Below are 25,006 nucleotides of genomic sequence, written 5' to 3' on the forward strand. Positions count from 1 at the left end.
AAATCTGCAGAATCTTTATCCTCCCACCTGTTCAAAACTCTGCCCCGGGGAGCTCGGACAGGAGGCTTCAGTTCAAGCTGAGCTACCGTCAGAGGACAGTCTGGGCTTGGGAGCAAGCCAGCTAAACCCCCGCGTCAGGAGCCGAGGCCGGCTGCGCCCCGAGCCGCGTTTCCAACGTCACCCGGGGCCACCCCTCGGGTCGCGGCGGGCCAGCGGCCAGCACCCGTCTCCGCGGAGGGCCCGGAGCTGCCGGGCCGGGGCGGGGCGGGGCGGGGCGGGCGGAGCGGGGCGGGCGGCGGGGGCGGTCCCACCGGCCCGGAGGCGGGCTCGGGCTGGGCGCGCTGTCAGCTGACTCCCCCACCCACGCGCTCGGCGCTTCCTCCTCGCGGTCGGCCGGGAGGTCAGGTGTCGAGGCTGCGGCTGGGGCAGACCTGGGCCGACCGAACAGCCGGGAGGCCATGGAGCACCGCGGGCTGGGGCTGCCGGCGCTGCTGGCGCTGTTGGCGGCGCTGGCCCCGCGCTTCTTCGCCGCGCCGGGCCCGACCCTGTGGCCTATGCCGCTCTCGGTGAAGACGTCTCCGCGCCTGCTGAGCCTCTCCCGCGAGAACTTCTCCATCTACTACGACCCCTCGTCCACCGCCGGCCCCTCCTGCTCCCTCCTGCAAGAAGCGTTCCGGCGGTGAGAGCCCCCCGCGCGCGGCCGGGCGGAGGCGGGGCGGACCCCCGGGTGCTGTGCGGGCGCGGGGGGCGAAGCGGCGCGCGCGCGCTCTTGTCCCCATTGCTCAGACGAGGAGACAGCCCCGACCCGGCCAGGTTTAGAGGATGGGAGAGCCGGCTCGGACAAACACGAACTGACACCCCAGCTCTTCCCTTCCCCCTCCTCCCTCCTAAGGGACAGTGTGGGCGCTCGAGAACCCTGGTTTGCGTGCAGGGTACTGAGGGGAGGGGGTAGGTTGTTCGGAATCCGTGGCCATGTTCGGCTTGGAGGGGAGAGTAGGGCGGATGGGGGGAGGTAGCAGCTTTTTTGAAGGGAATTCTAGGGAAAAGATGAGTGCTTAAAGCTTGGGACCAGGATTCCCAGGGTGGGTTGCCATTTGTAGGCCACCTCCCCACCGCACTGGCCAAATCTGGTAACAGGTCAGAAAGCAGAAGGTCCTCAGGTTGGAGCATTGCCCCAAACTCCCAAAATCTGTTTCATACGAAATGTTGGATGTTTTCATCTAATTGCTTAGATGTGATCCGTGCACCGCAGTATCTGCTTTGCATTTCCCGGCAGGCTGGTCATGTGCTTGCTCTCGCAGCATCCTGTTTAGTTCTGGAGCACCCCACATTTCCATGTCTGGAACCCCTTTGGCCACCGACAGGGTGAATTGTGTAACGAGGCGGCCCACAGCCTGGCTCTGCTGACCCCACCAAATACAAGACGGATTGCTCTTGGGAAGGTGTTTCGGCGTGCCCGCGGTGTCGCCTCGCTGTGAGACCCGTGTAGGCTGGACGCTCCTGAAGGCTTGGTAGTGCAGGAGAGGAGTGTCATTTGGTGCTAGCTGCCCTGCCACTTTATTCCCCCGGATGTTTGTCTGTTTCCAGTGGGCATCGTAGCTTAATTTTGCCTGCAGGACAGCAGACACCTGGTGGGGAAAAAAATGCAAAACTAGCTTAACACCTGCTGGCCCCAGATAGCCCTGGAGCATAAGCTCAGACTAAAGCGGCCCTGGGTGGCTTCTTTTTCTTCACTCTTCTACAGCTAAGTGGATATTGTGACCCTCATTTTATTTTATTTTTTTATTGTATTTTTTTAAGATTTTATTTATTTGACAGAGAGAGACACAGCGAGAGAGGGAACACAAGCAGGGGGAGTGGGAGAGGGAGAAGCAGGCTTCCCGCGGAGCAGGGAGCCCCATGCGGGGCTCGATCCCAGGACTCTGGGATCATGACCTGAGCCGAAGGCAGACACCTAACGACTGAGCCACCCAGGCCCCCAGTGAGTCATTTCTTAATAGGTTAATAGCCCATATTATTAGTTGTCATCTTTTTAAAAAAGATTTTATATATTTATTTGGGAGAGAGAGAGAGCACGGGAGCATGAGTGGGGGCAGGGGGAGAGGCAGAGGGAAAAGCAGACTCCCAGATGAGCAAGGAGCCGGATGAGGGGCTTGATCCCAGGACCCTGGGATCATGACCTGAGCCGAAGGCAGACGCCTAATGACTGAGCCACCCAGGCGCCCCTGTGACCCTCATTTTAGACGCATACTCTAATGAGCCTTTGGTACTAAGTCTGCTAAACCGGTCAGAATGGCTAGAGTCAGTGTGAAGGAGTAAAGCCAAGGTGGTTGTTTGCCTTGGGATATTGGGGATATTGGGGAGGAAGAAGTACGTGAAGGTCATCTTAAAGGAAGATCATGGCTAGGAAATCTTTTAAGAAGCAAACATGCTTACCATGTTTGCTTTGGGACTCAGTTTGTAAAACTGTATTTTCCTTCTGTGCCATACTGTTAGTAGAAAAGGATTTGGTAATATGCTTGAAGTGACTAGTAGGAGCGTGGCAAGAAAGCACGGAAGACACATTGACGATGGTTGTATAACCAGGACTTGAGTCAGCTGTGAGATGGTTTAAAAACAAGGCTGGGCATTTCGAGGCAGTGCAGGTGATTATCTGGAGTTGGCCTAACTAATTCATGTCCGGTGTGTGAGGCAGCTGTTGTTAATTATACCCTACATTGTTAGGAAGCAGGTTATAAAACACTAGCCCTTATGGCTAAGACTTGAAGGCATTCAGGTGAGCGTTCTCGGAACTCAGGAGGGTCAGTCTCTATTTCAGAGTAAAAGTGCAATGTGGTTGGCAGAATGTAGAGGTGGTGGGGATATTCCAAAGGGCCTAGGTAGTCGGGAGCACACACAGTGTAGGCCCTAGATTGTTCGGAACCAGAGTCTCCCGTCTTTGCAGTGCCCAGCTTATATCGCAAACCGTGTGTTGAAATAGTATGCGTTTTGGAAGCAGAGAGTTCAGTCCTCCTCAACTTGTAGAACGAGGTCTATCGCACGCTGGTCACTCGTTTGTTTTCGATGTTCAAATAGCTGCACTCCCTCAGTTCCTGAAAAGCAAAATTAACCCTTAGACACCACTGCTTTAGAACCCTTGGAGTTTTCTGTTAGAGTTTTAATATCCGGGACCAAGGTTCTCCGTATTTGGGACAAGCCAGCGCCTAACTCAGATCTCAGAGCGGCTGGCAACTTTAATTTCCTTTGTTAAAAAATTTAAGTGTGCTAAAATACACAGCAGATAAAATGGACCATCTTGACCATTTCTAAGTTTACAATTCAGTGATCTTAATTTGCTTCTGCATCTGCCGAGGTTTTCCATGGAGAGGGCTCTCTGCACCTTCATCCATTCCACTCTCTCACTGGTTAACTTGCACATGCTTCCAAACTCATTGGAACTTACCTACCACTCCTTACTTTTTTGGAAACACACCAGACGTTCTTACACATAAGTAGCATATACAATCGCTGGCTTACCAAATATACAAAATGTTAACTGCTTAGAAGCTTATCTGGTCTTTGAGTACTTTTAAATGCTGGGTTTTTTTTTGTTTTAAGATTTTATTTATTTATTTGAGAGAGAGAGAATGAGAGACAGAGCATGAGAGGGAGGAGGGTCAGAGGGAGAAGCAGACTCCCCGCTGAGCAGGGAGCCCGATGCGGGACCTGGGACCCCAGGATCATGACCTGAGCCAAAGGCAGTCGCTTAACCAACTGAGCCACCCAGGCGCCCTAAATGCTGTTTTAATATCCCCTTTCTCTGGCATTTGGGTATCAGCAGAAGGTAAATTTTCAAGGCCCTGTCGAGAATTCCGTGACCTTTCTTGGGGAGGGGAGGGTGTCTTAGCTCAGATACTTTTGTTGGAAGATAAGAGGAACTCTGACTCCGTCATGCTTAAGCAATAAGAACACCTATTATCTCACACTTGAGGAAATCCAAAGTCAGGATTCTAGCTGACTAAGGGGCTCAACAGTATCATTAGGAAATCCATACTCTTTTTATCTCTGCTTTCTATCTCTGCCACCTTTAGTATGGCTGCAACTGGTCCAGCATCACATACTGAGAAAAGGGACTCTCGGTGCGCACTTAGTGTAGGAAACTTCCTGCCACCACCACCCCTGATGCCCCACCTCCGTTGCTAGTTATAATTGGCTTGCATACCTGAAGAGTGATGGGGTTACCATGACTGGTTTGATTACTGGTTCTAAACAGCAGCTTCATATGAGGCACTTGGAAGTGTGGGGGTAACTTCTACAGTTCCCATGCCCGTATCCCACTTTCAGAGATTCTAATTCTGATGGTCTGGACATCAGTATTTTCAGAAAGCTCCCCCCAGAAATTGTAATGTGCAGCTTGGGGTGAGAGCCTCTAATTGGACCAATACTGGGTAGCATGGATGGGAGGAGTCAGCTGCAGTGTCCACTGCCACGTATGTATCTAAAATTTGGCTACAGTGCTTTAAAAATTTGTTTGCATTTATTTCTCACACAGATACCATGAGTGTATTTTTGATTTCAGCAAGTCAGCGCTCAGCCCTGCTAAACGTAATAATGCAGTAGAGCTAAAGCAACTTCTCGTCTCAGTTGGCCTTGAATCGGAGTGTGATCTTTACCCCAGTATCACTTCGGACGAATCCTGTGAGTACCTGGGCAATGTGAGTGTATCGTGTTATGAGCTGCTCGTTAGGGACTTAGGTGCCACAGAAGGTTCCGTGCCATGAACTATATTGAGTTCTTGGTCAGTGAGTTATTAAGTGTTACTTGTAAAATTATCATTGAAGTCTGATGATAAAAGTAATACATAGTCATTGTAGAAAGTCTTTACAATAAGTGGAGGAAAGAAATCATTCCTAACCGCAGAACTCAGATATTCACTATTATTTCGGATGTGTTGTTTTTGTAGAGTAATATGTTTAAATATTATACATAGATATAAGTATAAACATATAAAAATGACCTGAAAATGGGGTAATTCTGTCCATGTGGCTTTTGTATTCTGCTTTTTGGCCTAACATTATAAACATGCATTAAGTATTTTTCTGTGACATCATTCTTAGTGCAGTAACTTAACTTGGCTAATTCCTTATTTTTGGACATCTAGGTAATTTATTTTGAAGATAAATCTATGCTTATATCCATGATCTCTATTCATAATCTAATTTGACACACAGATAATGCAGAACAGGGAGTGGGGTGGAGCAATTTCATTTTACAATACAGTCACATTTAGCTGTATGATATTTTTGTTGCCTAAAATGTTTGGGCTTTTCCCAAATTGTTTTGGAAGGAAACAATTGTGCAGGCCGTTTTTGTAGGGCCTACTGACTGGGAAGAATGTGGAATTACAGCAAGGAACCAAGGGGAGCAATGTGAGGACGTAGGTGCTAGATAAGTGCAGACAGAGCAGATGGGTGAGCGAGGTGTAAAGATAGAGGGGAGTGACTCCTGTGTCCTCAGACTGCTCTACAGACAGGTTCACCTCTTCATCCTCCGAGTATAGATCAGATTTCTTAATCATACATCTCTGAAAAGTAAGTTCGTTTCTCTTCAATTTTCTGGCTGTTCTTAGAAGAGAAACAGGATTATCTGCCACCATCAGACATGTGATTTCAGTCGACAGCACTCAGACACTTCATGAATTAGGTTTTGCAGTCTCACTTGAGATGGAAGTGGTCGTTAACTGGCCAAGGAATCTTTGCTGTCTGTTAGCAACACTGATGACATATCGTAAATTCCAGAAAATGGACGTGTTTTGAAAGTGGAGAGGTATATAGCTTGTCATCCATTCGGCTTTGCAAACCTTTGTTCTGAAAAGGAGGCTTCTTAGGACAAGGTGATGGTGAAATTTTTTGGTTGAAGGACAAACTAAAGTTTTGAACTAGTTGATGAAGATGATGATGAGAAAATGAACACAGTTGGAAATGATATCAGCTGTTCTAAAGTGAGAAAATGTCGGAGGAAGTGACAAGTGCTACAGCATTATGTATTAAAAGGGAGAATATGCCCTCTGAACCAGAAATGAACTAGTTCCTACTGTAGAGAATTAATTACATATAACAAGGATGTTTGACGCAACTTGCCTGTAATAGTGAAGAGTTACAAACAAAACCACATGCTCATCAGTACAAGAATGACTGCATATGTCTTATCAGTCTGCACTGAAGAATACTACACAACGGCGAAGAATAAAGAGGCAGAGTGAACGAACAGCCTGGAGATCTTGCAGAGATAAACTGCTGAGGTGGACACGGGAACGCTGTGTAAGAAGTAGGGTATCATTTGTATATCAGTACACACAGGGACACACACACACAGCAGGACTACATTCGTTACAGTATGTGTATGTAAATGCCCAGGGGAAGGTCTGGTAAGTGTTGTTTTCTGACCAAAATAGAGGGAATTGAGTGGGCATCTCAAAGGCGATGTTAGCCTTATCAATTTTATTTTTATTTATTTTTAAAGATTTTATTTATTCATAAGAGGCAGAGAGAGAAGCAGGCTGCCCGAGGTGCAGGGAGCCCGATGCAGGGCTCGATCCCAGGACCCCGGGATCATGACCTGAGCCGGAGGCAGATGCTTAACTGACTGAGCCACCCAAGCACCCCATCTGTTTTTTTAAAGTATCCTATATTGATGTCATTTGTATGTACACTCTTGAAGACAAAGTAGTTACAGTGCAGAAAGTGCAGAAAGGGATAACTGAAAAGTCCAAGATACCACTCCCATCCCACATCGGGGAGGGTCATCATTGTTAACACCAATAATGTGGTTTTGAAATAAAAATTGAAATTTTACAGCTTAGGTGTCCATATGTTTAGAAAAGAAAACCTCCTTTTAACTGCTCTTTGTGGGTTTTGCATTGAGTTGAATCAGAACCCTTAAGATCATAAGCTGCTGGGGCACCTGGGTGGCTCAGTCGTTAAGCATCTGCCTTCGGCTCAAGTCATGATCCCAGAGTCCTGGGATCGAGCCCCGCATGGGGCTCCCTGCTCCGCGGGAAGCCTGCTTCTCCCTCTCCCACTCCCCCTGCTTGTGTTCCCTCTCTCGCTGTGTCTCTCTCTGTCAAATAAATACATAAAATCTTAAAAAAAAAAAAAAAATCATCAGCTCCTGGAAGATAATGAGCATCGAGTCCATGCAACATGTTAATGTGTTTAGGTGATTCTTTGTGTTACAACTATGTCTGGGAGATCTCAAAACTATGATGCATTTAAAAATGTTTTTAGGGCGCCTCTGCCTGCAGCTCCCCCTGCTTGTGCGCTCGCTCGCTAGGTCCAATAGGTGAATAAAATCTTTAAAAACAATGTTTTTCAACAGTAACAGTAACCAGTGAGTCTAGTGGCTAAGAACTTGATAGAGATGGAGAGGAAACATGATTAGATTGTACTCAAAACAGCAATCCCTGGCTTAGCCTGGCCTTTCGCTAACTCAGCACTGTGGTCTTCTCATGGAGAGGGCTGCCTCGTCAGAAGACTGTCACCTGAGAGTGTCACATGAATCATGGCTGTTGATACAGCTCCTTTCCCTCCCTGCAGCCTGCGATTGGGAGCCAGTGTGGGCAACGGTGGTGGAGGGGGGGCGATGGTGTGGTTCAGATAGGATACGAGTCGTTAACCTGCGGCCCTCGAGTGTCTTTGCTGCAGCAGAGCCCGCGTCTGTCACACCCACTAGCTTCCAGTCTCCCTGTTCTGTCTGGTGCCTTACTTGATCTGTGGCTGTCTCTGCTCTAAACCTCTCCAAAAGTCTAAAATGACCCTGGGTGCAGCCCTAGACAGAGTGTGATTTAAAAGATCGGAAGATCAGCATCCCCCCTTTGCCCAGAAGCAGCCACCTGGAGCCCCGTTATAGATGGGTGTGAACTTTTTATTGAATGGAACAAAGCTCAGTTTAGCTAAAGTGAGTTAGGAGGTGAATCTTAAGGCAGATTTAGGATGATAGTGGGGGAAGGTGGGTGCAAGGCAAGCAGAGAAGCACAGAAGTAGAAGAGAAAGAGTAGAGATCATACTCTGGCCTTAGGTGGAGTGGAAGATTTGAATGCTGCTTGAGGCTTCACAAGGAATTAGGGAACTGAGGAATGTTTGCCCTTTGGATTTAAAATCCTAGCTGAAGTAGGAACCTACTCTCTTGAGGGGCAGTGGAGAGAATAACACACCTGAAGGGGAAAATGAGGAATTTTGGAGAGGACACCCAGATTCTTGACTTGAGCAACTCTCCTGGTTGGAGGGCACTGCTGTGCCCTGCAGAGATGAGGCGCACGGGGGACAGGCCCGGAGAGCGTGGAGCAGGAAAGCGGGAGGAGCTCAGCTTTGGGCATGTGGGGTTACAGGTTATCTCTGTGGAGATGTACAGGAGGAGTTGGAGAAATAAGCCTGGAGCTCAGGAGAAAGGAATGGTCCAGAAATAATCAATTATATGTTTAAGAAATACGTTGTGTGTCATTGAGGGATTAACAAACTTTTTTCCCCTCAAATGCAGATACTTTAGCTGTGGAAGGACCAGTGGCTTTTCTTAAGGCCAACAGAGTTTGGGGAGTATTACGAGGTAAGTTATATGTAGTTGGATTGTTATTTTCTAGTAAAGAAATATTTCCATTTGGTGCTTTGGGAAATCAAACACAGCAAAAGTTCGCTTCCTTAGATCCTTTACAGATGGTTTGTCAGGTATCTCCAAAATGATTTCCATCATACACATATGCTTAGAGCATGGGAGAAAGATCGTTTGACTTTTTGAAAAATGCTTGAGCGTTACCGTATTTATATATGAATGTAATTTGTTCATGCTCTTGGGACTATAATGTTGACAGAGCTATAAATGGCTCAGCCTGCTCTGAGTAGGGCATTTCGTTCCAGTTTGTTTCACTATCATTTCTTGTCACCTTCAAGAGCAAGTATCTCTCCCCCTCTGTTTAAAAAATTTGTTTACTTACAAACAGAATGTCTCAGATCTGTTATTGAACCTACTAATGCAGAAGCATAGAAACAAAGAGAATATTTTCCCAATAAAACATATCCTCCAACTAGTGGTGAAGTTTTCCGCTTGATAGGGTGAGACGCTAGTGACCTCGATACAGTGTAAATAACTGTGTGTCATCTCAGATGTGACTCCTTACACAGTCTTCTTGGTTCTTCTCCAGTGTCTCCTCTTGGGGTAGTTTCTGATTTTATTACCAGTTTTCATCTGAACCCATTGGGGAATGGGTTGATTCTGCTTTGGTTTCTTGGCCAGGAATCACTTGATCCTGAAAGTCTGGTGAGAAGACATGTTGAGGAGCAGTCAACTACATGCACCACAATGGTGGGAAAAGGGAGAGTGCCCTTCCACCATTTTAAATTCCTGTAGATACATAACCACTTTTACAGAAACAGTGTTAATGATATACCTACCTAAAGGGGTTGGAGGCCATTGGCAGAGAGAAACCATAAAAGTTTTTTCTGAATTTCAGAGTTGGATCGGAGTTTAGGTATTGGGACATTTATTTTTCCTGTTCAAAAGCTTCTTTTACTGCCTCTAATTTGATGAGATACTGTTCTACTGACTTCCAAATAGTAGAGTTTAAAAAAAGGAGAATAATTTTTTTAATGTGAGCTAACTAAAGTTACAGTAATTAAAAATAAAGGTGGACTTGGATTTGATTCAGGTTGAGTGTTAACCCAGGCGCCCCCCCCTTTGTTGAGGATTTTTGTATTTATGTTCATGAGGGATATTGGCCAATAATTTTCTTTTTTCTTTTCTTACCTGTTTTTGGTATCGGGGTAATGCCGGCCTTGTAAAATGAGTTTGGAAGTATTGCCTCCTCTTCTGGTTTGTTTGTTTGTTTTTGTTGTTGTTTTGGAAAAGTTTGAGAAGAATTGGTGTTAATTCTTCTTTGAATGTTTGGTAGAATTCACCTCTGAAGCCTGGTCCTGGACTTTTGTCTGTCAAGAGGTTTTGGATTAATGATTCAGTCTCCTTACTAGTAAGCAGTCTTTTCAGTTTTTTTTTCTTCATGATTCAGTTTTAGTAGGATATATGTTTCTTGGATTTTATCCATTTCTTCTAGGTTGTCAAATCTGTTGGCTTATAATTGTACATAGTTGTTTCTGATGATCCTTTTTATTTCTGTGGTATCAGTTATGTATCCTCTTTCCTTTCTGATTTTGAACTATTAGGTTAAAATTTTCCCTGTCAGCCAGAATGATTAATTAGGGTAAAGTTGGGGTACCTGGCTGGCTCAGTCGGTAGAGCACGTGACTCTTGATTTTGGGGTTGTGGGTTCGAGCCCCATGTTGGATATAGAGATCCATTAAAAATAAAAATCTTTTAAGAAAAAAATTATGGTAAAGTCAAGGGCAGTTAGAGGAATTGGCCTGTAATTATAGTATATTAAGGAAACAGTCCACTTGAGTGAAAAATGTTCAGGAGATAGTCTTTGCAGCTATGAGTAAAACATTTTAAGTCTTAACTTGGGCTCTTGTTTATAGCTTTGTGGTCGTTTTGAACCTTTTTCCTCCTCTTAACTTTACGTACCTTCTGAAGTTACTATATTTTATCATAAAAATTCTTCTTTATAATGCTATAAATTTATTAAGTAACTAATATTTTGTTGTATTGAATCACTACTCATTTTTATGTTATCGTTCAAACAAAACCCAGTGTGTGGGTACAGTGAAGTAAATAAAGCATTTTGATGAGATGGCAACAGGAATTTTTTTTAAAAACTGAGCTTTGACTTTAGAAAGTATGTTAGAGGCTATAGGTATAATATTATATTTAGTTTTATTTGCCTTTTCTGGTCATGGGTGTACGTTTGCATAATACTTTTATTTATCAATTTGTTATATAAATTCATGCAATAAATTAGAAATTTTATTCTTCCTAGGTTTAGAGACCTTTAGCCAATTAATTTATCAAGATTCTTATGGGACTGTAAGTATGATTATTATGTTACTAAAAATTGTTGAGTTACTACAAGAAAAATGTAAAGTTTTTAGGTGTTTATTGCTTCTTGAACGTTTGTTCTTTACAAATGTTTCGCTTCTCTGGTAAATGTAAATTTCACACTGTTCTAAATCTTTTATGCAGCACTTGCATAGATACAAGTACTCACTGAGCTCAAGTCAAGAGAAAATTCTAAAAATCAATCACTTTGACTTTGTTTTCTAGTTCACCATCAATGAGTCCAACATTATTGATTCTCCAAGGTTTCCGCACAGAGGAATTTTAATTGATACAGCTAGACACTTCCTGCCCGTTAAGAGTATTCTTAAAACTCTGGTAGGTGATTATTTTCCCCATTTTCTGTGCTGAAGCTTTGTCCTTTTGTGGTGTTAGTTTACGTGGGTTCTTGACACGGTTGTGTAAGTTGGATCATGGGGGGTTGTCTGTCATATAGTAAAGCACTGAGCTTTCTTTCCTCCCTCCCTTGGAAAGTCTGTTTCCCCAACCGAGAAAGTTAGTGTCCTTGAATGTTGTGACCTCCATTTAATTTATGTAAAGTGGCATAGAAAGGAGGCTGGAAGCTGCTTTATCCCTAGGGAAATGTTCCAAAGGAATATGGACTTCAGATGGTGGGAGCTGGGGCTGAGGTTGACAGAACTGTTTTTTCCTGTCCACTTTTTATTGGTTCATTCCCACTATCACTACCAGTTTGTAGGGGTATGGAGGTTTTCCTCGTATGTTTTTCTGCACCTTCACTTGATTCCTTAATGAACAGAGCCTCTTATTAAAAAGTGATTTTTGCATTTGCATTAATGCCGTCAATTTTTTTCTCCAAAAGACCTTATTACCACTTTATGAAAGAAAGAAATGCGGGGCACCTGGGTGGCTCAGTTGGTTAAGAGACTGCCTTCGGCTCAGGTCATGATCCTGGAGTCCTGGGATCGAGTCCCGCATCAGGCTCCCTGCTCGGCAGGGAGCCTGCTTCTGCCTCTGACCCTCCCCCCTCTCATGTGCTCTCTCTCTCATTCTCTCTGTCTCAAATAAATAAATAAAATCTTTAAAAAAAAAAAAAAAGAAAGAAATGCTTAGTGTAAAAAGTTGGAACATAGATGTAGATGTGCATAGGTAGTAATCCCATAATTGCATTTACCAAAGGTTGATAGAAATTTCTATGTCCCATTTACCTCATCTTTCGCTTAAAAATGAATGTATTAACACATATGACGTGACTCTTTTAAAAACTTAAAACTTAAATGGAATTGCACTTTTGCTACCTCAGAAAAACTTATGGACATCTTTTTATGAAAGCATTATAAGGTCTGTACCATCTTTTTAAAGAGGTGAATATTATATATTATATACCATGATGTGAATTTAACCGTTCTCGTGGTGATGGACAGCCAGGTTAATTTATCACAAACAGTACTGTAGAGTACATATTCTTATATTTGCATACTTGTCAGGATTATTTCCTGAGTATAAATTCTTGCAAGTCAATTTCTGGGCTTAAGGATACATTTTATCTTGGGGGACATCTTAAATTGGTATGTATTGTCAGATTGCCTTTTAGAGGGGTCATACAAGTGGATGCTTGGCCAACGGGGGGGGCACACTTTTGCCATATTGTTTGCTAATCTGGTTGTAAAGTATATCTCCGTGTTTTAATTTGCACTTCTGTGATTTTTTAGTGAATACAAGCCTCTTTTACTTATTGGCCGTTTGTATTTTTTTATATTGTAAGCTACAAATTTATTTTCAGTGTCCATTTTTTCTTTTGGAATGTTGATTCCTTGTTGACTTAAGAGCTCTTCAGTGTTACATTTGTTTATATGTGTGTCAGTGGTACTTTGGTATTTGCTTTTTATATACTTATCCATTGTATATTGTTGTGAAGTTTTCTAGATGTGTTTTTTAAACTATAGTGTCTTTTTTTGTAGAAGTATAAATCATTTTATATGTAGTGTAAGATCTTTCAATCTAATCCTTTATTATTTTTGGCCTTAGGAAGTGAGCTAAGAAAGGACTCCAGAACAAGGATATAAATATAAATAAGACCTCTCAAATTTTCTCTTAATATACTTTTTCAGGGCATCTGGCTGGCTCAGTTGGTAGAGCATGTGACTCTTGATCTCAGGGTTTTGGGTTCAAGCCCCAACGTTGGGTGTAGAGATTACTTCAAAAAATAAAATGTTAGGGATGCCTAGGTGGCTCAGTGGGTTAAGCATCTGCCTTTGGTTCAGGTCATGATCCCAGGGTTCTGGGATTGAGCCCTGCATCGGGCTCCCTGCTCAGTGGGAAGCCTGCTTCTCCTTCTACCTGCCCCTCCCCCGGTTGTGTGCTTGCGTGCTCTCTCTCTCTCTGACAAATAAATAAAATCTTTAAAAAAAATTCTTTTTCCTACTGAACTCTTGATTCAGTTAGAATTTACTTCAGTGTGTTCTAGATGACAGATACTTTATTTTTTTTCCAAATGGTTAGCCTGTAGTCCCAGCATCATTTTTGAGCAATCTGTAATTTCCCCACTGCTCCCAATGCCATGAGTAGCAAATACTAAATCCCTGTAAATACACGAGTCACTTTCTGAACTCTAAGTCTGTTTGATTTATCAGTTTATCTTCTTGGGCCTACACAGATGGTTTTAAGTTCTCTAACTTTAGAAGTTTTTTCTTTTTATTTTGAAGTAACTTCCAACCCAAAGAAAAGCTGTAAGAGTGCAAAGAACCCCCATAGACTGTTTACCCAGACATCCCAGTTTCAAAATTGAACATTTGCCTTATTCTCCCCCTCTATTTAAAAATGTGTTCCTAGGGGCACCTGGGTGGCTCAGTCGTAAGCATCTGCCTTCGGCTCAGGTCATGATCCCAGGGTCCTGGGATCAAGCCCCATATCGGGCTTCCTGCTCAGCTCTGCTGCTCCCCCTGCTTGTGTTCCTTCTCTCGCTGTGTCTCTTAAATAAAACCTTAAAAAAATAATAAAAATAAAAGTGTGTTCCTAAACCATAAGCAAGTTGCACATAAGATGGCCCCACGCCCCTTACTATTTCCATTTTCATTTCCTAAAACTACTTACCTCAATAACTACGGTATAACCATCAAAAATCAGGAAATTGACATCATGGGATCATCTACTTTACAGTCCTCATTTGTCTTTTATCAGTTGTTCGAATCAGGTCCTTTGTAAGTTCAGCATCCAATCCGGGATCAGATGTTAGATTTATTTGTCATGTCTCTTTAGCTACCTGTAATTTGGTACCATTTATCTTTCCTTGTCTTTCAAAACCATGACATTTTTGAAGAGTATAGCTCAGTTACTTTGTAGAATATGCTCAGCCTGTCTGTTTTCTAAATGATGAGATTTCAGGTCACGAATTTTGGGCAGGCGTAAGACAGAAGTGATGCTATGTTCTTCTCCATGCATATCAGGTGGTACAATGCCTTATTTATTCCATTACTAGTAATGTTAACTGCCAGGACGGTGACAGATGTCCTCTGCTGGATTTCTCCACTGCAGGTGTGCTGGTAGATGGGGTTCTCCTCCTCCTCTCCACATGGCAGGAGTCACTTGGGAGGGACACTTGCCAAGGCTAGTGGGCTGAATGGGGCAGGGCATGTGGTGCTAGCAAGATGGGTGAAGCGTTAGGTGTCCAGCTATCTAGGCTGGGGGAGAAGAAGAGAAATACATGGTGCCTGCCAGCACTTTGATTCTTAGAGAAGCCTCCTAAAGATCCCTGCCCTTCCAGTGCACCGAGATCAGTAAATAAATCTCCTTTAGTATACCCCAGGCTTTTTTCAAGCGGCTACTTTGTTGCTGTGTCTGGTGGTTATTTTATTTATTTATTTATTTATTTATTTATTTATTTATTTAATTTAATTTTTTTTTTAATTTTTTTTAAAGATTTTTTTTTTTTTTTTATTCATGAGAGAGCGAGAGAGAAAGGCAGAGGGAGAAGCAGGCTCCCAAGGAGCAGGGAGCCTGATGCGGGACTCGATCCCAGGACCCTGAGATCATGACCTGAGCCGAAGGCAGACGCTTAACCATCTGAGCCACCCAGGCGCCCTTATTTATTTTTTTAAAGATTTTATTTATTTGACAGCAAGAGAGCACAAGCAGGGGTAGCAGCAGACAGAGGGAGAGGGAGAAGGAGGGAGCCCGATGCGGGGCTTGATCCCAGGACCCTGGGATCATGACCTGAGCCTAAGGCAGACGCTTAACGACTGAGCCACTCGGGTGCCCCTGGTGGTTAGTTATTCTTGCTTTTTAAGGGCAGAGACTTAGTTCCCTATGCTCTCTGGCTCTTGGAGTTAAGCCCAATGATTTTTAGAAAGTCCCACTGGTTTTCAAAGCCAGATGTTAATAGAGACTCATCCTCCCAGTGCAGGTCCCCAGTATCTGGGGTCCCTGGTGTGGGGTCTACTTCTCTGTGCGTCTGAATCCCCCCTGCTTGCGGTTAGGTCTTGCCAAGGCTTTAGTTCCTAACCAGATCTCCACTGCTCTGTTTCAATGTGGCCTTCTCTCTATGATTGACCGTGGAAGGTCAGTTCTGCCAGCCTTCAGTGTTAGTTGTCCACATGTAACTGTTATCTTGGTGTGTCAGTGGGACCAGGTGAACTTGGGATCTTCCTACCCTGTCTTCTACCTGCCCCCCACATCTTTATCTAATTCTGTCTCTTATCAGTATCAGGGGTTGGCACACTAGAGCCCAAGAACCAAATGCAGTTTGTCACCGGTCTTTGCTAATGAAGCTGTCCTGGAATACAGCCGCGTGCGTTTGTTTACACTGTGTGTGGCTCTCCATCCTCCATCGGCGGGACCGATGGTGACGGAACCCGGGTTAACTCACAAAACCAAGATACTCACTTCGGGGCCCTTTATGAGACAGGTTTGCAAGCCCCTGGTCTTGACTGAGGAACTCCCTCCTCTGATGGTAAAAATCTTGCCGTTATCCACTAAAAAAACCTTCTTCGCATAATGCCCTTAAATGAATCAGCAAATCCTTTCAGTCCTGGTGGAGGAGAAAGGTGGCTTCTTTAAGCTTGAATTCTCTGGTAGGGCAAACCAATCTCCGCCTCTTACTGTTTCTTTTATCTTTTTCAAATAATCTGCTTATATTTCATATAGATCTTGTTTATTCCTCCAGAATATACATAAAATTGATACCGATTTCCCTGAGAATTTCTGAGAATACTGCATTTTTACCAGGTTTCTTTCATTTCTAAAGGAAGGGATGGCACTCAGATCTCAAAATTGTGTTGAATTCTGTAAATGACTTTTTCTGTGGGGATTATAAGTCCTGCTACTTAAATACCCCTATTCCCAAACATGATAGCGGCTAAGAACTATTTTCCATTCTTGGCCAACTCCTAAATACTTGGAATTTAGAAGATTGCTACCTTCTCATAGAACAAAGTTCTAGCTCCTTGTTTAGAATAAATACAAATGCTGAATAGGCTTTTTAAAAAGGGACATGCCACATGAAGTATAAGATAAATAATTTATACTTCTTTCGCATTCTTGCTTTGCTGACAAAGAAATTTAAAAGGAAGTAGACATGTTGGAAATGATCCTGAATATAGATAAATTGGATTGTGTATGTATTACATCTGTGTATAATATATGATTTTTTAACATGTCTGCTTGCAGGATGCCATGGCTTTTAATAAGTTTAATGTTCTCCACTGGCACATAGTTGATGACCAGTCTTTCCCTTACCAGAGCGTTGCTTTTCCCGAATTAAGCAACAAAGTGAGTAACTGATGTTACTGTGGTCGGTCTTTAAGAATGTATGGTTTCTTTAGAAGTTTTTAGCTTAAATGTTTCTTCTGGATAGAATTAAAGTATAAAAGTTATATGTTTGTGGTTTAAAAACTTATTTTAATAAGCTGTGGCTTAGCAATTTAGATCCATAAAAACTGTTTTTATAATTAAGTTATTGTAAATATAAATAATCTCTGGTAGTTACACAAATAAAATTTTAAAAACTTTAATGAATATAGGAGACCTGAAGCACTCATACCTCCTAAAAGGTTGAGTATTTTTATCATGTAGCCTGGAATTGTGTTGGATTCTATAAATGACTTTTTCTCTGAAAAACTACATAGAGAATTTTAGAGATGAGAGCTCCTTAAAAAGTAAATGGCTGTCTCAGAAGTGTTCAGATTAACTGTATTATGGAACAGCGGAGGTGGAAGCAAGCCTCATGTCATCTCGTTTAATCCCCCTGTAAATACAGAGACAGTTACTGACCTCCTCATCCAAAGTTGCAGTTAGGAAGGGACAAAACCAGGACTCTAAATTTAGTCCTCTGTCCACAATCTCCAGCTTTCTCCAATGTTATGACGTAGTACAGGTTGAAATGTTAGCGACACCCCTCTGTTTTTGTTTGCTTTTGCTTTACTTTTTATTACACAAAATCTCAAACATACGCAGAAGTAGTATAATGTTCCATGTCCTTGCCACCCAGCTTCAGTACTTGGCCAGTCTTGTACCACCTATGCTCACCCTCCCTTGCCACCATTATTTTTCACAAAAATCCCTGACAGCATATCTCATTTGTAAAAAGATCTTTTTTTGTTAAAAACAAAAAAAACTCCCCATGTTATTGCAGCTGAAAAATTAACAATCCAGCTAGCCAATCATTACTTAAATTTCGCCAAGTGCCTTTACCTTTTCTTAATGAAAAAATCTTACCTGTAATGGGATACAAATGAGTTCCATACATAGTGGTCAGTTAGTATATCCATTGTCTTTCGATATATAGGTGATCATCCCTGCCCATTTACCTTTTTGGGTTTTTTTTGGTAATTTGTTTTTGTTAAAACTAAATCATTTTTCTAGTTCCCAAAGCCTGGGTTTTGCTGTTTGCATCCCCATACTGTCCATTAATATGTTCTTTTGTCTCCTATATTGATTATAATTGAGTAGTTAGGTCTGATCTTGCTTAGATATAAATTTGATGGGGGTCACGGGACCAAACTTTTTAGGAATTGAGCATTTATATTTATATATAAATTTAGATATAGCTTATATGTAATATTTATACCTTGAGAAATATGCTACAGTAACACCTTTAATTGACCTTTATCTTTAGTTACAACCCATACTAATTTTTCAAGTGACCTATAAAGGGATTGAGGGTAATCTTAAAAAAAAAAAAAAACCCAGAAAACAAATCACTTATCACAGCATGTCTGGGGATATTTTTAATGCTGATAGTGATTAAAATGACTTTGAAAGGCGACAGCTCAGTTTTGTAATAGCATGTGAATTTTTATTCTAAAACTGACAAGAACAGTGTACTCAGAGTTTTCACAGGCTTGACTTTGGAGTCAAACATTTTACTTCTATTTTGTTGTATGGTTACATGATGGTAGATGTTCCTGAAACAAGAGGAGCTAGTTGAGATAGATCTATTTGTAAATCAGGAATTAACCCACAATGTGCTGAGAGCTTACTAAGAAGATTATGGTAAACAAATAATTTTAAGTGAGTCCTCCGGGGACGTCGTGCTGGCTCAGTGAGTAGAGCATGTGACTTGTGATCTTGGGGTTGTGAGTTCGAGCCCCACATAGGGTGCAGAGCTTACTAAGGAATGAATGAATGAATGAATAAAAATGTGGAGATTAAGAAAAATTAAAAAAAAAAAGTCCTCCAACATCACATAGGCCTATTTTAATACATTGTGATACTAGAAAAATCATCTCTGCATTACCAGTTTACAAACAGAACTGTTAACAGTGTCCTAGACAAATACATGCCAAACTTTTTAATAAATATGGCTTTTATAGGGAAGCTATTCTTTGTCTCATGTGTATACACCAAATGATGTCCGTACGGTGATAGAATATGCCCGATTACGAGGGATTCGAGTCATACCAGAATTTGATAGTCCTGGACATACACAGTCTTGGGGAAAAGGTAAGGAGTGTCTTTTTTAAGTTGCAAAGAGTGAGTACCTGAGTTCGTCCATCTTTTATGATCAGGTGTTTATTCATTTTGTTCTTAGTCGTGGTTTGCACGGAGGCAGCACTATTGACAGGTGGAACTGAGTCCATTATTGTGAGCAAGTTACTATGCTAGGCACTGCCCAAAGTATAAAAACAAGGGCTAAAAGAAAAATTACAAGTAGAGCTTGCTAAGTCAATTTAAGAAATGGTTTCGTGGATGAGAAGAACACTTAAAACGCTTTTGAGAGATGAAACCGGTAAAGGGAGTAACAGGCACGGCATCGGCTGGGAGTGGAGCGCAGCAAAGGGCGGTAAGCACTACGAGCTGCTTCAGAACTGGCCGTGGAGCCGCACTGCCTGGGTTTGAAGCTTGTTTCTGCCTTTTATAAACTGAGTGGCCTTGAACAAGTTACGGAATGGCTCATCTCAGTTTCCCCGTCTCTACAATGTAGTAACTATCATGTAATTGTCTTGAGGGTTAAGTAATGAATGTGAAGCACACAGCACAGCAGCTGGCATTTATAGTTGTCCAGTATGACCAGGGTAGACTTGGACAATGTTGGGGAATGTGCTGAAGTACAATGTAAAGGGCCTTGGGTGAGCGATGTGGGCTCCATCGGGACACATGGAAACCACTGAAAGTTACCGGGAAGAAGCATCACATGATGGGGACCACGCTTCAGGAAAACCTATGTGAGGAAGCGATGACAGATTGGAAGGGGAAGGAAACTGAAGTCCTAGACCAGAATGGTGATAATGGAAAACAATGTACAGAACTGAGAGACATTCTGGATATAGGATCCAGAGAACTTGGCAACTGATCAACTGTGGGAGAAGAAGGAAAAGTTACAGAGGAGGAGAACAGTAGCACCCTTACCAGAAAACAGTAATCAGGAGGCGCTACTGAAGGAACTTTTACTGAACAGAGAATTTGGTTTTTGTTAGATGGTATTTGAAGTGCCCTGGAATATCTAATTGTGTTGAACAGGGAATCTGGAATATGGATTGAAGATCAAGAAAAATGGTCTGGGTGAGCTGAAGATTTGGGAGTTACTAATATTTGAGATATTTGAAGTAGAAAAAATAGAGTAGAGGAAAGGGAAAAAAGAGGTATAGGGGATAGGATTCAAGAAACAATTCCTTATCTGATTTGGAAGAAGTTACCATAGTGACTCTTAGTAAATGTGCTTAGTTTTTTCTATATAAATTATCTTACAGCTTCAACAAAAGAAAGTATAATCACATGCAAATCCACATCTGTCTTTGTGATTAAAATACTTCTTGCAGGTCAGAAAAACCTCCTGACTCCATGTTACAATGGACCTAAGCAGTCTGGGACCTTTGGACCTATAAACCCTATTCTGAATTCAACTTACTGCTTCCTGTCTCAGTTTTTCAAAGAAGTTAGTACCGTGTTTCCAGATCACTTCGTTCACTTGGGAGGAGATGAAGTGGAATTTACATGTTGGTATGACAGTTCTTTAAAATCCTTATTTTTTAACCATTGCATTTGAAGGAGGTAGTAGAGGTCTCCACGTGAAAAGGGAAGACTGGGGGAAAGATGTCTGCTTGGCAAGGTTTTAAGTTAGCAACAGAACTCGAGAGTACAAGCTTTTAGGAAGGAGAATCAAGATGTGGAAGATAGTAGAGATTGAAAAAAACTACAGTGAACAAGAGCAGCTTTAGGGAAAAGGCAGTGATTAAGCGGGGGAGGTTTTTTCAAATAAAAATCCTCTGCCAGTAGCCTTAGAGGAGAGAAGCATGAAAGAGGGAAAGCCATTTTCAGAAGAAACCAGCTTCTGGGAAAAAATTATTTGCAGTGGAAAACTAGGAGAACTCATAATAAAGTTTTTTAGGCTCATTTTCTCCCTACACACTTTAATAGTTTTAAATCTGCACAAATGAAGTTAGGAATATATGCTGCTTTAAAGACAATGAGTTTATCAAACTTCTAATCACTGTTTTTGTTGAAGGGAGTCCAACCCAGAAGTCACAGATTTCATGAAGCGGAAAGGCTTTGGCAAAGATTTTAAAAGACTAGAATCTTTATATATTCAAAAGTAAGTTACCTGTAAGCCTACTTTTATTTTTATTTCATCTGTGCCTTTTCTAAAAGGTTTAGCTATTTAGTACTGTTTTTTTCATTTTCTCTCCACTCCTTGTCAAAGTGTAGATATTATACACTTTGTTGTACAAAGTGTCAGTGAAAAAATCATCAAAAGGAAGCAATATCCACTGCTTTTTTTAAAGCAATGAAATGATGACTAAGACTTGCAGTAAGTGTTGAAGGGTAGCCCTCCCTGCTCAAAGAATTCAGTTCCAAGCCCTGGCTTTTCTGTGAAGTTTTTATCACTGTCCAGCTTGTGAAATTCATTCCCTTTGGTCAACTCCAGAAACATTTCTTTTACTTGATATCTGTGACGTCCAGTATGATAGCCACAGCTGCATGTGGCTGTATTTAAAAGGAAGAAAACTGTCAATTCAGTTTGTCACATCAGCCACATTCAAGTATTCAATAGCTGGATGAGGCTAGTGGCTGTTCCATCGTTGCAGACTTAGACTGAATGGCACTGTCCTATACTAGTGATAAGTAAACGTTTTCTTTAAAGGGCCAGATAGTAAATATTTTAGGCTTCATGGGCCCCTGGTTGCATAGTAGTCTTGTTTTTTTTAAACAATATTTACAAGTGTGAAAACCATTCTTAGCTAATGAGCCATACAAAAACAGGCTGTAGGCTGTCGTTTGCCAAATCTTGAATTAAGGAAGGTCAGAATCTAGCCTTTTCTTGTTTTGCTTTGTGTGTGGTACATTCTAATTTTCTAATCCTGTAGAATACCTGGCATTTACCGGGAAGTATTTGTGGACTGATTGTCAGCAGTTGTTGAATGCTATGTAATTGACACTATAGGCTAAATTACAGTTTATTTGAAGATACCCATGCAATTACCAGAGATTGTGGTTTGTGTACTACCCTGTGAGTTGCCATGTCTTCCCCACTTTGGGACATGCTTAGCATGTTCATTCAGCAAATAACTTTTAAACCCCTCTGCTGTGTGACATTCTGAGCCATGTGCTGGAAAGAAGGAACCACACTGGGTCGCGACCCAACTGTAGCAGGTGCTGCTATAAAGCGGTGCTGTAGTGAAGGGCTACACTGCAATCCTTTATAGAAGAGGTTCATGCATTAAACACATTGTTAAGCTTGTTAAGCTTGTGCTCTGAAATAAACTTTTTTTCCCCCCCAACGGTAGGCTTTTGGGTATTGTTTCAACTATCAACAAGGGAGCCATAGTCTGGCAAGAGGTTTTTGATGATCACGCGAAGGTAAGAAGTATGAAGACTGCCTTTGATTCTGATATGAGAGACTTAACTCTTTTAACATCTTGGAAAGAAGGAACCCTAATAAAGTTGTTGCCAGCATGATGGGGAATTAGCTTACCTTTGAGTTTAAACTTTGATTAGGCAGTAGCTGTAGACTGAGACTAGTACCACCTCCTTCCCACCACCACTATTTGTCACATATCAGAGTACTCTGAAGTTCTTTTTTCGTAAGGGCAGAACAAACAAGAATGAATGAGTCTTTATTGCTACAAAGGTAGTTTTAAACTGTCAATGTATATGCTTTTTTTTTCCCCTCAGGTAACTGACAGTTTCAAATCCAGCTACTAGTAGTATCTTTCCAGAAGGGTTAGTGACATCCTCAAAGTTCCAAAGCAAGAACAACAGTAGTGTGGTACAAATGGGAATAAAGCCTTAGTTCATTATCCCAATATATGGTGTTGTATATAGGCAGAAGTTAAATATCCAACCTTAAGGTTGATGAAACTTCTAATTTTAAGGCCCTACAACCAGTAACACTTAGTACTAACTCTGAAGGGGAAAATGTGTGTTTTTTCAAGAATCTTCGGAAGTCATGTTCCTAGCTACAATGACTTTTTAAATTTCATTTTTAATTGTTGGACCTCATCATACATAGCTTCAGCCAGGCACGGTTGTTCAAGTATGGAAAAATGAAAAGTATAATGAAGAACAAACTCAGGTCACAGCAGCTGGCTTCCCTGTGATCCTTTCTGCTCCTTGGTACTTAGATTGGATTAGTTACGGACAAGATTGGAGAAAGTACTATACAGTGGACCCTCTTGATTTTGATGGTAAGTGAAGCACCCATCATTACATTGATTCGTTAGTATATAGTCAGTAATATCCCGGTGGGAGATAGGGAAGAAAACTATTTGTTTACTTAAAAAAAGAAAAGGCCCCAGTACATTTTAAACTTTGTGAAAGACAAAACTAGATTTCTTTAGGTTTTTTTTTTTTTTAGATTTTATTTATTTATTTGACAGAGACACAGCGAGAGAAGGAACACGAGCAGGAGAGGGAGAGTAGGCTTCCCGCGGAGCCCAATGCGGGGCTCGATCCCAGGACCCTGGGATCCTGACCTGAGCCACCTAGGTGCCCCTATAACACTCTACATTTTAAAGCCCCTTGACTGCATTAACCTTGTATCATATCCTCTTTTGATGGGCCTTTCCATTGTAAGACGCAAGGAAGTCTATACTCCAGTTCCATGGATTTCAGGCTGTTGGAGAATGGTGGAGCTTTGGGCTCAGACCCTCTTCCTTAAGAACATTTCACAATTTCCTTCAAGAAAAAGGATGTTAGTGTTAAAATGTATTTCAAAACTATAGACCTATTAGGAATTGACATCACTTTCTTGACAAAGTATTAGAAAGTCCTAATTACTGTTAAAGTGACAGTCACTAGGGAAAAATGGTTCTGGAACCCAAATAAGTTTTTGTAAAATTGAAAGTCAAAATATGCTAACAAGCACCTGTGGGAATAAAGTTTGCTACCCTTTTTTGGTGTCAATAATTGCCTTCATGTAAAAGCTTTGAGCAACTACTTGATTTACATCAATTCAATGATTTTAATGTAGGTTCGCAAGAACAGAAAAAACTTGTTATTGGTGGAGAAGCGTGTCTATGGGGAGAATACGTGGATGCAACTAATCTCACTCCAAGATTATGGTATGGAATTTAAGTAACATTTGAATTAAAAATTAAAGTCCCTTATTTTTCCTTCTCCCTCCAAGTAGGGAAACACTACTTAAATATCTATGCTTGGGAAAATTTCTAAACGTGAATTTAAATTGCTTTGATGAACGTGTGCTTTAATTTTCAGGCCTCGGGCAAGTGCCATTGGTGAGAGACTCTGGAGTCCCAAGGGCATCAAAGATATAGAGGATGCCTACAATAGACTAACAGTTCACCGCTGCAGAATGGTCAGGTAAGACATTTTTAAAGCTACGACAAAAGCTACGACACAAAGGCGGGGGTGATCTTTACCTTTTTTTTCTATAAATAGAAATGTATAGCCCCTAATTAAATCACTGATAACAGATATTTGAACTTTTAAATCCATCTTGAACCACTGTAACAGTCTTTTTTTCATTCATTTTTGACTTAAACTGAGTTCTTTATGATGGAGTTGAATTACATCAATCGTTCATACTTTATCTGTTCTACAGACGGGGAATAGCTGCAGAACCTCTCTTTACTGGATATTGTAACTACTGAGTATGAAACAAAAGAATGAGCCTAAACAAAGAAGAAAATGGAACAAAGCCCACAGCAATCTGTACTACAATCAACTTGATCTTGAAATCATGGACAGTAAGATTTCGTATCCTGTTTTTAAATAAAATACATCTTTTTAAATATTGAACCTTTATTATACATGCATCTTGCTTGTGAAAGCAGCTCAAAAAACCCCTTGTGGTAACACTGAATATATTCCATAGTAATAACTTTATACACAATATAGGTCATGTACATAACTTTCAACATCCGCTCTCATTCTATAGAACGGGCAGCTCCAGTGCCACTGTCAGTTTATTTATTTAGTATACTTACTGAAAGTGCTCATGAGGTTGTCTCCAAAGACCTAAAGCACCTGGGTCAAGCCACTTCGCCGGCTGAGCAGTGTAGTTTGGTCTTGAGGATTCATGGCTTGATAGTTAGAGAGTTCTAAGGCAAAAGTAGCCGAGCCAGAGGTAAGCGTTCGAAGCACAGTTGAATAACCCTAATCAAAATAATTTACGTTAGTT

General features: G+C 41.7%; 2 protein-coding genes across 8 annotated transcripts in view; one reads left to right on the forward strand and one right to left on the reverse strand.

Annotated features, from left to right (window-relative positions):
• Positions 1-347: 347 nt before the first annotated feature.
• HEXB (hexosaminidase subunit beta) lies at positions 348-24,624 on the forward strand. The gene is made up of 14 exons (XM_064596245.1): positions 348-679; positions 4,532-4,677; positions 8,515-8,580; positions 10,898-10,944; positions 11,182-11,292; positions 16,597-16,698; positions 18,741-18,870; positions 20,187-20,367; positions 20,873-20,959; positions 22,152-22,224; positions 22,877-23,051; positions 23,837-23,927; positions 24,082-24,186; positions 24,428-24,624. Exons 1-14 carry the CDS (start codon positions 459-461, stop codon positions 24,474-24,476), a joined length of 1,584 nt encoding a protein of 527 aa, XP_064452315.1. The 5' UTR covers positions 348-458; the 3' UTR covers positions 24,477-24,624.
• The window catches only part of GFM2 (GTP dependent ribosome recycling factor mitochondrial 2), a 60,109-nt gene continuing 58,308 nt past the window's right edge, over positions 23,206-25,006 (reverse strand). For all 7 annotated transcript variants that reach the window (XM_045896528.3, XM_045896501.3, XM_045896519.3 and 4 more), the window contains 2 exons: positions 24,813-24,981; positions 23,206-23,541 (listed from right to left, as the gene is read on the reverse strand). In XM_045896528.3, coding sequence (XP_045752484.1) covers positions 24,844-24,981 — 138 coding nt within the window. In that variant the 3' untranslated portion in view covers positions 23,206-23,541; positions 24,813-24,843. The remainder of the gene's footprint in view (positions 23,542-24,812; positions 24,982-25,006) is intronic.

Source organism: Mirounga angustirostris, unplaced genomic scaffold (genome assembly GCF_029215605.1).
Source record: "Mirounga angustirostris isolate CCGP_5_RB_7025 unplaced genomic scaffold, mMirAng1.0.hap1 SCAF_7, whole genome shotgun sequence".
NCBI lineage: Eukaryota > Metazoa > Chordata > Mammalia > Carnivora > Phocidae > Mirounga > Mirounga angustirostris.

Coding starts and splice junctions, on each gene's coding strand:
- HEXB (XM_064596245.1), top strand. CDS start 459: ATGGAGCACCGCGGGCTGGGGCTGCCGGCGCTGCTGGCGCTGTTGGCG. Junction 680..4,531: donor CTGCAAGAAGCGTTCCGGCG/GTGAGAGCCCCC, acceptor TTTCTCACACAG/ATACCATGAGTGTATTTTTG. Junction 18,871..20,186: donor TACACAGTCTTGGGGAAAAG/GTAAGGAGTGTC, acceptor TACTTCTTGCAG/GTCAGAAAAACCTCCTGACT.